This window comes from Colobus angolensis, unplaced genomic scaffold (genome assembly GCF_000951035.1).
Source record: "Colobus angolensis palliatus isolate OR3802 unplaced genomic scaffold, Cang.pa_1.0 Scaffold160, whole genome shotgun sequence".
NCBI classification, from domain to species: Eukaryota; Metazoa; Chordata; class Mammalia; order Primates; family Cercopithecidae; genus Colobus; species Colobus angolensis.
This window is the reverse complement of record NW_012114711.1, coordinates 7,158,831-7,171,066: the sequence shown is the minus strand read 5'-3', so window position 1 is coordinate 7,171,066 and position 12,236 is coordinate 7,158,831. Positions and strand designations below refer to the sequence as shown.

The following is a 12,236-nucleotide window of genomic DNA, read 5'->3' as shown; positions in this document are numbered from 1 at the left end:
AGCATCAGAACACGTCTTTGCTCTGGATGATGTGGTATATGATTAAAATGGGAGACTAACTTTAATGGTTAAAAAATAAAAAGAGCAAGGTAGCATTTTCTTTTTTTATCTAAAGCTATGGCATTAAATGCCACATTAACAAGCCTTCTGTGGGGAGGTTCCTTGCAAGATTATGACACCTACTCTTTTCTTTGTTCCTCATTCTCAGGAAAGAACTGAATTCGCCAGGCCAATGAGATGGCCAGTCCAGTACTCTGAGTGCCTTTTCAGCTAGAACATAGTTTCATGGTTAGTCTTGGGTCTGGGAGTCTGACAGCCAGGGCTGCTTGGCTTCATCACTTATAAGTGATGAACTGAGGCTCAGTTTCTCTATGTGAAAAATGGGGACGTGAATACCTACTTTACAAAGTTATTGAGGATTCCACAAGATAATACAGGCCAAGTGCTCACCACGTCATCTGAAGCATAACAAGTGCTCAAAATGTGGCCATATTTGGGACCTAGTTTTACTCCCACTCACTTTCATTTTGACTGATTGCTTGACTAGCTTTTTTTTCTTTTGCAGCTTCAGTTTCTTCCAGTTCATTGTATGGATTTGTTGTCACAGCCATGGAAGACCTGTCCTTTACTTAGTCCTCTTTGGCTTGTGGTTTCCGCTATTGATCTCAGGTTTGAGTCTTAAATTAGACCTTGCCTTTGCTCCATTGTTCCTGACTCAAATGCTGAATATTTGGGGGTTATGTGTTCTCTATTCCTGACCTAGATTTAGTTTGTGGACCATTATACAGGTGGAAAACTACTGGTTTTAGTCATACAGTCCTGAGTTAAGTCTCAGTTGTTTCTTACCAGCTGTGAGATTTCAGGCAAGTTGCCTGGCTCTGTGAGGCTGAGTAAACACTGTTCTCTAACATAGGGACGATACAGGCAACTGAAAGGATTCAAAGTAATCTATGTGAAGCTCCTAGCAGAGGGCTAGATGCACAATAAATGTTTCTCCTCACTTTTCCTTAAGTCACAGCTATAAAAATGTAGTCCTGTCTGCCCCAATTATATGGTTTGTTTTCCTTCTCCTCATGACCACTGTCTTCTGTTTATATGAATGAGGCATGCTAATATGCAGACTGATGCATTAAAATGCTACCTTGTTAATTCAGTATAGCCCCTTATTAGGAATTCATGATTATTCTGTCAGGGCCCAGGCTGAAATTTACCTTGTCAATCTAATCTTATGGGAGGGAGACAGGGAGGCCTAGGTGGAAAGGAGAGGCATGATCTGACCCACTTTGTGACCAGAACTACTTTCATGAGGTGCATGATACTAGATTTGCTTCATATTTAATATATAACTGACATAATGGGCTGTCAGGAGGGCAATTGCGTAATGCCACTTTCATGTCTTACGGCATCCATATAAACTTGGGAGGGGCCTAGATGATTTCCTAAATATAAACATATCCACAGACTCCACAATTTGGTAATTATGCAAGAGCCATTGTGTCTGGCTCTTCCCTGTGTTTTCAGGCATGTCAGATACCCTTGCAAACTGCTCAATTTATATGAACTTCACATTTCCCCATTTAAGCTTTGGAGCTAAACACTTGAGTTTGTCATTAATTTTATAAAAGCTTTCCATGGTTTAGTGCTAAGGAAAGAGTGAGTTTGGTGTCTTCTCCACAAAAATCTATACATTTCAAAATTTTAGGAGTGTGTAACAGAAAATAGTATGGGGGAGTTCAAGATTAGAATTAAAATTTAGCCTGATATAAGTATAGTTTTGGAATATACCTCAGATTCCCAGCATATAAGGTTTCTTAAAGAAGAAAAGATAAATAAATTTGAAGACATAAAGAAAGCCTGCATTGTCATCTCCCGCCGTCAGGTCTCCTAGGAATTCTTTAATATGAGAAACCCATTGAGTTCTGTTTACCTGTTCTGGGCAATGTTGAACAAGCAGATGTAAAAATCATTAGTTCCCTCAGCATCTCCTTTTTACTAAAGAAGCTGGTATCAGTGCATATGGGGGAAGCGGGGGTGGGGGCAGGGGAACTGTCCACACCAGATTAGATCAAGTCCTGCAGAGATTCCAGGCCAAAATTATTCTAGACCTCCCGATAATGATTCTGAATCACCAATTTTTAAAGAAACATTTTTTTTCCCTCCAAGCTAATCCCTTTTGAATAATAATAAAAAAGTCTATTTGCAAGCAAGGCGAGAGTGAAAGAACTGAGGTGAAGAAAGCATTTGCAATTGTACTTAGAATGCATCAGAAGTAGTTACACTTCCCTTTTCAGTGAATAGAAAGGGGAAAAGTATGGTTTTTCCCAGCAAAGTGTTGGAGATCTAAAATGTTTCCCCCTACCCCAACAATGGTGAAAACAGTAATAAAGAAAAGAAAATGCCCTGGAAAATGAATACAGAAATAGAAAGCAAACACCAAGTAAAGGGTTGACTATGGTGTCCTTAGCAAACGAATGATTGAATAAATAGAAACCACATGAGAGAAAATATGCACTTTGTTATTGTTTGCAAAAAAAAAAAAAAAATGGAGATGATTCCTTTTTGCCATATCAGAAACACTGACAATCAAACATTGCATTTGTTTTTATATCCATGGCATCAGTTCAATTTTTCATTAATTAAATGAGAAGTTAGGGAATGCCTGTTTTAAGAAACTGCTCCAAAAATAACCTTGAAAAATCAGGTTACAGATACACTATATACCCTGAGGGCAGCAGAAAGCAAAAGGGAAAATATGAAATTAGAAAGTGACCTATAATAACCACTTCACTGTTAAATGTGACATAACATTCATTATCAATCAGGACCTACTTTGATGTCTAATTTCACTGGCTGTCTAATTTATCAAATTAAATACAAATGAGAAAATACTTGGCCACCGAAAAAAGTACTCTATCATTTTGTTTTCTATCAGCTGAAAATCAACTGATTAGCACAGACAGGGAAAAGTAAGCTCCAGTACTTGACTGAAGAAAAATGTAAAGGGGATTATTTTCCCCTAAACTGGGCTGGCAGAAAATATTGTTGATGAAAAATCTCGGATTTCCCGGTGCTTGCTATATCTTCAGAATGGAGAAATGGCAGAAATGGCTGAGGTTTTTCCCTTCATTTATTGCACCAGTATTTAAGTGCTCATTCTGTCTAACTTCAAATATTTGCTTTATGGGCTGAATGAAGCCTCGCAGATTTGCAACTGCAGGCTGCTGACGGTCTAATGCATCAGTGCCACCCCTTTTCATGGTTCACGGATGGAAAGGAAAGTTGTAATATGGTCCACTACTCTCTGCAGACGTTTGAAGACAAGAACTCCTCAAGGGAAACACCCCAAATTTGCATTCAACGCAGCTCCAATTCTGTGTGTTTGCCATACATACTTTGCAGTACTAACGATAGAGACACCATCTGATCTGTCCTATGCTAAAATGTATCCTGAGTAAATGGGAACTTGAGGATGTACTGCATTTTTGAAGCAGGCGCACCAGAGGTTATTCAGAACTGTAAAAGAGGGGCCCTGCACAAGAACCTAAAAGGCTGCTGGGCCTAGAACAATCCATGGAGTGCAGAGCACTGAACCAGCAGGAGTCTGACCTGGGTAAGCTGCAAGCCCTCCCTGGGCCCAGGTTTTTCTCACCAATAAATGAAGGCTTTGGGAAGGGATGCTTTGAGCTCAGGTACTTCTTATTTTTCTGTTGCAGCTCATTTGTTTCAAGATCTGAAATTGTTTGCCAAAACCCCTTAAGAATGGGAAGAAAGTGATTGTTTTTTAAGTGATTCCCAAAACCAGGATATTGCCAAAGAAAAATACCTCAGCCTACATCAGCTGGACTTCTTTTGTCAACTTTTCCTTGCTTTTGCTTGTCCTGCACCTGTCTGATGGAATGGCGGCAGCTGCCTTTTGAAACAACATTTTCAAATGGGTTCTTCTTTACCTATTAAATCCCATCCCTCTGCCCTTTGTGGAACTGGCCTTCTACCTAAACCTAGTTCCATCTGCTCTAAACGTTACACACGTTTGCTTTGTAATCTTGAAACAATTCTCCAAAACTGTCTGCACATATTTGGATGAAAAACGCCAATTGTATGGAAGTTGTTTTGTTTTCTATTAATCATTTACTTGTCTCAGCAGATATCGCCACACAGATATAGAGACTAATTAGGGTCTAAGCATATAGACAACTGTTAAAAAGAAATAACATGTCATACATTTTGGGACACTTCGTAGATGTTTTTGTACTTTGATGAAGAATGTGGATACTACAAAAGAAAATCAGGTTTTAACAAAACTCTTACAGAAATAACATATCCAATATATTCATATATATACACAAGCATTATGTGTGACAGGTTGGGATGTGTGTGTATATGAATATATTGGGTGTGTGTGTGTGTGTATATGTATATTTACCTTTATGCATGGGATACAACAATACACCTTTTTTTCTTCATATGAACCACCCTCCCACTGCCCATTATGTGCTAGTCAGTACTATTTAAAATACAGAAATCCTGTTCATTAAAATATCTTAATTAAAATAGACATTTCTTCCCTTAGAAAAAGAATTAAAATCTTTTAGGGCCTAGCTTTAAACAGCAACATGCTACAGCTGATTTATTTTGGTGGTTGTTTTTATGGATGTGAAAAATATTACCACTGCAACTAGCAAGAACTATAAATGATACATTATTGCAAGTGTTCTAAAAAATCAGAACAAAACTAATTTATTATAGTTCTCTCTTCATTATACACCACGTTTTGGTGAGTAAACACAACAAAATTGTCTTTTCTTTTAAAAGTGTCTACTAAAGATAAAAAGAATAAGATAACAATTAACATGTAGTTTGTTACATTAAAAAATTGATATACATATTTCTATTGCCTGTTAGCTTGTTCTAAGCCTCTTTATTACAAAAAAAAAGGAAAGAAAAAGAAAATTCATTGTTTAAAGGCAAACATTCAATTCAGTTGATACAACATTACAGTACAGTCAACTAACATCATTCAACGAAGGTAACAAGTCTAGCCTTAGCTTCTTGAGTTAAAAGTCTGTAGACCAGATTGCTACAAAAGTTTCAATGCTGCTTCAAAACTGTATGTTAGCTTTTTGGAGGACAAGGTACTTTCTACCGATGGCTTCAGAAGGGGTCATGCTACTGGTAAAAGCACGGGGGAACCCCAACCTGTCATTAATCATTTTATTGAGCACTGTAGTTAGAAGAGCATTACTGAGCTTAGCACAACAACTAAAATAAAATAATATAATAATAATCATAATAATAAGAATAAAAACCAAACACAAACTGGAAGCCTAGAGTCGCTGCCAGCCGTGTCAAACCCTTGCGATACGCTATACTAAAAAAATTTGAAATATCCACCCGTCCTCTCCACTCTGCCACAAACTAGCAAAGTCAAAAATACAAAAGTCTTCAACTGGTTTACTTTTGCAGAATAAAGCAAAAACGTCTTTGTGCTCCTTACTACCAGAAGCAAAATATCCTCTGAGTTACCACATGTAATAGCTTCTGGATGTGTCAACCTGGGTTGGCTTGGTGTCTGCAGAACCATCTTTGTCTTTCTCACTGTCGCCTTCCCAGAGGTTAATGAGTGGTGGGTACAGCTCATTTAGTGGGATTGAAGAGGTTTTTTGCATATACTTTTTTAGTGAGTGGTGGTAGTTTTTTCTCTTAAATCTTTTGGCAAAGAACACAGCAATGGACGCAAGGCTAATGACGGCAAACATAGACCCCATTACTGCAGCAAGGGCTGTACTGGTTTCTTGATCAGAGATGTCCAGTGCGAAGGCGGCATTTTTGGTTGTGACATTTACGCATGACTTTTGAGTCTGCTGATGAATATTGGACACCGTGAGACACACTTCATAATCTGTGGAAGGCTGCAGATGTGTTAGGTTGTATTCATGGACATCTACTGGGACCCTGGCAGTATATGTTATGTGGGGGTTATCAATCTTCATGGTGGCAGACGACCATTTTAAGTTTGACGTCATGACGTTGGAATTAACTTTCCAGGACACTAAGATGGAATGGGATTCTGTCTGCTTGACGTATATTTTTAGCACCTGGGTACCATCCAGAAGGGTCCCATTAACCTTAATTGTTGCTACCCGAGTGTCTGCCCCTTGGACATTCTGGGCAACACACGTGTATCTTCCTGAGTCTTCAATTTGTATGTTAGATATTTCCAAGGTACCTTCGCTACTTAGCTTGTATTTATCTGAAAGGGTTTCCACAGTTATCTTATTTCCAATGGGCGTGACCCAGTAAATTTCAGGTTCTGGCTCAGCCATGGCTCGACAGTCTAGGAAAACCGTCATGCCGATATCCATGTTTAAACGATTTGGGAAGGTGTCATGAGATATCATTGGGAGGCACTGTTCACTCGAATCCTGGATTAAAACTTCCTTCACCTGGTGCCCTTTATATTCGGGCGGCATGGCACAGAACATGGATAGGGGCTCCATAAAGCGGATGTTGGTTTTGTTGGAGTTAATCCAGTGGATCACACAGTCACACCTCAGCGGATTGCTATGGATACTGATCTCACGCAGATTGGGGAGGGATTCAACTGTCTTTTGGTAAATGGCATTCAAGGCATTGTTGTTCAACATCAAGCTTTCCAGAGCAGGGACACTTCGGAAAGCCAAGCGGTGAATATAAGAGAGTTTAGGGTTATTGGTGGCTTCCAGCTTTGTGAGTTCAGGCAAGTTATCCAGGGCATAGCGGTCGACAGAAACGAGTTCTCCCATATTGTTGATTCCCAGTTCTTTTAACCGAAGCATATTTTTGAAGTCCCCTTCTTGGATTTTGTGAATGGGGTTTTTGTTGAGGTCTAAGAATTTCAAATTTGGAACTTTTTGCAGGGCAAGTTGAGGGACTTTGACCAGTTTGTTATCATAAAAAGACAGGCTCTCAAGGCTATCTAGACCCACCAAAGCATTTCCAGGAATATCAGTGAGATACATTCCTGCCAAAACTAAGCTTCTCAAATTTACGAGGGGTTTGAAGTTCATATCCAGAATTCCAATCACAGGGTTTTCTCCAATCATGAGAATTTCCAGGTTGGGTGTAGAATCAAACCAGCGACTATCAATAACTTTCAATTTGTTGGAGTTCAGGTGGAGCCTTAATAGATTTTTTAAGCCTGCAAAAGCATTAGCAGAAATAGTGCTAATTTGGTTGTGGTTGATGTAGAGTTCTTGAAGGTTGCTGAGGTCTTGTAGACAGTAATCAGTCATCTCCGTAATCTGATTTTCCTCCAAATGCAGCGTCGTGAGCTGGGTTAGGTTTGCCAGCCCGACCTCCTTAATGTTAGTAAAGTTGTTTTGGGAGAAATCTAGTTCAGTCAAGTTGAAAAGCTGCTGCAGCTCATCCACAGTCTTTGCGATGTTATTGCTCTGTAAGAGAAGCACTTGTGTGTCACTAGAGAGGTTACTGGGAATCCTTGTTAAGCGGAGGTCATTGCAATCAACAGTGGTGGCTTCTCTGTAAGTTGACTGTGGGGTAAACCAGGGACGAATTTCACATACGCAAAGTTGTGGACACTCACTATTCTGAATGGAAGACTCAGTTAATGAAGTCATTAGTAGGCCCAGCACCAATTGGCAAGCTGCTACAACAAAGCTCATTCTAGCCATGCTGGCTTGCTGAGCAAGCTCAACTCCTGACACCCTTAAGTTTTAACAAAACGTGAACACGATACTGTGATATGTAGGACAGCGAGCAGAAAATGTAAACATTCAAGCAAAGTCTTGGTTGAGCTGTGTAGAATTCCAGAGTCCAAAAGGATGGTTTTCAGGAGTTTTCAAAAGGCAGAAAGCAATCTGAAGTCTTTTAAACTGTGTCTTTCAATTCCAGGCGTGTGCACAGGTCCGTGGCATGAGTTACTTCAGCCAAATTGAAGTCTGGAGATGTGCCTGAAAATTAGATTAGGACAGATGTTATGCTTATTCCATATACTTTCTACGTTACAGCCTTTCTTTTGTTTACTAAAAAGGCACAGTCACTCGCAAACCTAGTATTGAATACATTCAAAATCCATTCAGGATAACCAAATAGGCTTTTAAATTGTAGGACATTCTTACTATATCCCACTTACTATACTAAAACTAATTTTAGAACTCCTTCAATTTTACAATTAAATTTAGACTCCATGTACCACCAGAGTCATATGACTGTGTACAGTTGTATGTATACACATGTAAAGTCACTAAACGTGCACACACACACACACACAAATGCACACATTCATACACACTAGGAACACTAAGAAAAAGCCTGCAGATGTCATTTTTTAAAAACAAAGATGTCTTTAGAAACTACATTTATAGCTCCAAAACATTAAAAGTTCATTCCTAGTAAAAGCAAAACATGAATGGTAGCTTATTAAAGACTCAAAGCTAATTTTCAGTTCTTTACATTTTAGTTAATACCTCATTTGTCTCCAGGAATTGTTTCTTTTCTAAATGGTACATTCTGTAGACATATTCAGCCAATGCTTTTCTAGCTCAATTATTCTTATGCAAAAAGTTAATTTAATATTCTACAACATGGATGAAAACATCAAAAACATGCTTGAAAGATGCCAGTCATAAAAGATCACATATTGTATGATTCCACATATACAAAGTATCAAGAATAGGACAACCTGCAGAGACAGAAAGTAATTTAGTAGTTGCCTATGGCCAGGGGTATGGGGGGGCACACTGGGAAGGGTGCTAAAGGCTACAAAGTATTTTTTGAGATGATGAAAATATTCCAAAGATTGTGGTGATGGTTGCACAATTCTGTGACTCTTCTAAAAACTCTTGACTCAAACATTTTAATGAGCAAATTATGTTATGTGAATTATATCTTGATAAAGTTATTATTTTTAAAGTTAATTTAATATAACCAAAAAAGGAAAACATCAGTTTTTCCTATATTCGAATAGCCACATCAGATCTTGACTGAATAATAAAAGGACTTCATTCTGTCATACCACTGGTCTCCATTTAAAAACACAAACATACACAATAGATGTATTTGTATCTCACACAGATGATTTCATTAATCTCATGAGAATGTCACTCACCGTTTAATAACTGTTGACCATGAACATGTTTACATAACCTCTTGAAGCCTCAAGTATCTTCAGTTATAAAATGGCGTTGCTCATACAAGCACAGTTCTCATAGGATTATTGAGAAAATTAAGGGAATCTATGTAAAGTTCTTAGTGTAGTAGCTGACTCACATTATATGCTCACAAAAGTTAATAATAGTTGTTATTCATCATCGTATATCTCTAATCCATTTTAGTTTTAGCTAAATAGTGGTTATCAGAGGACAAGTGAAGGAAGGAAAGCTGAGAATATTTGTTTTTATTAACCATCATCTATTGATTTCAATAAAATCTTCTGAAGTCAGATATGTACTGCTCACCTGTGTGCAAAGATAATATTAGTAGTTAATGGTTCTATTTTTTCTGCATTCCTATCAGGTGTAAAAAGCCATTATGGATCCAGTGTTTGTCTTGCTTTCCCAAACTGGGCCATTCACTTGCTAAAGTATTCAAAGCAGAGTTACATGTTTTCCTGGTGTTTGTCTTGCTATAGTGCACTTGAGTCTTGAGCACTGAAGGAACTTGAGTGACTAGTGTATTCTTTACCTTCCTACTCATAAGGATCTAATAAAATCGAGCATATGTGTTTAAACCCAGTGCTCAATACATAGTAAGCTCTGAATTCATGCTAGCTGCTATTAATAACCTTTTGACTTTGTAAAACATAGTAATCTTTGTGACTAAGAGTATAAGAATACAAATAGCCAGTACTAAAAGTTATGTATTTAATGAGTCATATTTTCATAGTAAGAAGAAAAAGTCCTACAACTTTTTTGTTATACAAAATATGAAAACTGCATTACTGGTCTGACAAAAAAAAAAATAATCAAATCCAGATTCTGGCAAGTGTGAGACAGGAGTAGGAAATGATTGTGTAGGAGTAGGAAATAAGTGTGTTGCCTGATACTAGATGCCTTCTAGTCTTGGTGGGAGGAAATACACATTTGGCATTCTTCTCCCTCCTCCTCATCTCCAAGTCTGGTTACTTCACCATTTACTGGTTACTATGTAGTCTTGTGCCACCATAAGGAGAGTTTGGCCAATGATGGACCGCATATACAATGGTAGTCCCATAAAATTGTATTCATAGTACCATATTTTTACTATACCTTTATGTTTCAATACACAAATACATGCCATTGTGTTACAATTGCCTATTGCCTTCAGGATAGTAACATGCTATACAGGTTTGCATCCTAGGAGCAATAGGGTATAACATATAGGCTACAATACCACCTAGGTTTATGTAAATATACTCTATGACATTTGCACAATGATGGAATCACCTAATGACACATTTCTCAGAACATATCCCCATCATTAAGTGACATGCCTGTATTTGCAAAACTTTTCAGTATTATAAAACTAGTTTGACTCTGACTTTTATCTGGAAATTCTATGAAATGAAAAAATACGGACCAGGCGTGGTGGATCATGCCTGTAATCCCAGCACTTTAGGAGGCTGAAGGGGCACAGATCACGAGGTTGGGGGTTCGAGACCAACTTGACCAACATGGTGAAACCCTGTCTCTACTAAAAATACAAAAATTAGCCAGGTGTGGTGATACACGCCTGTATTCCCAGCTACTCAGGGGCCTGAGGCAGGAGAATCGCTTGAACCCGGGAGGCGGAGGTTCCAATGAGCCAAGATGGCGCCACTGCACTCCAGCCTGGGCGACAGAGTAAGACTCAGTCTTAAAAACAAAAACAAAAACAAAAAATACCACAGAGAATAACATTTTTATTATTAACTCCACAAATTTATTTCACTTTTGTTTCTGTTTAGAGGAATCTTGAAACAGGTGAAACGGCCACAATAAATTGCTAAGAAAACTTCTGCCACAGGTTATTTCTCAATCATAACTCAAAATAGAAAACCAAAAGAATAAAGCTACCTTTCATAACTGAGATAGAATTTCAACTAATTTTTTTTGTTTATTTATTTATCTTTGAGACAAAGTCTTGCTCTGTCACCCAGGCTGGAGTGCAGTGGGGCGATCTCGGCTCACTGCAACCTCTGCCTCCCGGGTTTAAGCAATTATCCTGCCTCAGTCTTCCGCATAGCTGGAACTACAGGCACGTGCCACTACACCTGATTAATTGTATTTTTAGTAGAGAGAAGGTTTCACTGCATTAGCCGGGGTGGTCTCGATCTCCTCACCTCGTGATCCGCCCACTTCGGACTCCCAAAGTGCTTAGGATTACAGGTGTGAGACACCACACCCGGCCTCAACTAATTTTTAGGTTTCAATTGAATGTAAGGAAATATATCAAGAAGTAAAATATGTATTAAAGTTGTGTGAGAGACTTCCAAATCAGTCTATTAGTATTGAGAAATAGCCTTTATGGGGCTATAGTTTGAACATTATTACAGCTAATACCCCCATTTTAGTTTAAATTATATGATTTGAGATAATTGTGTTGAAATCTTCAAAATTTTCTTTGACATACACACATACCTTTTTCAACCAACCAACCAACCAATCAACCATGGAAACCCAGAATGTTAGAAATCAGATCAAACACAGAGGAAGACATTTTTTTCTTCTACATTCTATAAGAATGTATGTATAAAAATTTCCTCTCCACATCCTACAAGACATCCCTTTGGCAGCAAGGAATTAAACATCCTTAATACAAAAGGAGGTGTTAAGATATTTCTATTTCTATTTAATTCTGAATTCTCTTTAGTAAATTTCACCAAATTTTTTTAACATGACATTATACATAGAACAACTTTTATAGAGCCCTAAAGCCAGTTTAGATGTTTACAATGTAGGGCATTTCTCAGGAGCTACTCGTTAATAGTGTTTAAATGTAAATCCATTATCGCAACAAGAAAACTACCAACCAATATTCCTAATGCCTACTGATGCAAATCTTCTCAACAAAATGTAGCAAACCAAATTCAAGAGCATATTAAAAAGATTGTATACTATGAACAAGTTGGATTTATACCGGGAATGCAAGGAAGGGAATGTGAAAAACAATTAGTATAATATACCACATTAACATAATGAAGAAGTAAAAACACATGATCATCTCAATTGATGCACAAAACCGTTTGACAAAATTCAACACTTTTTCATGATAAAAACACT

General features: G+C 37.9%; 1 protein-coding gene across 2 annotated transcripts in view; it reads right to left on the bottom strand.

Annotated features, from left to right (window-relative positions):
* Positions 1 to 4,702: 4,702 nt before the first annotated feature.
* Positions 4,703 to 12,236, bottom strand: part of LRRN1 (leucine rich repeat neuronal 1) — a 47,689-nt gene continuing 40,155 nt past the window's right edge. The window contains exon 2 of one of the 2 annotated variants that reach the window (XM_011937250.1): positions 4,703 to 7,949. In XM_011937250.1, the coding sequence (XP_011792640.1) occupies positions 5,520 to 7,670 (2,151 nt within the window). In that variant the 5' untranslated portion in view covers positions 7,671 to 7,949 and the 3' untranslated portion in view covers positions 4,703 to 5,519. The remainder of the gene's footprint in view (positions 7,950 to 12,236) is intronic. The other variant, XM_011937249.1, reaches the window with a different exon arrangement.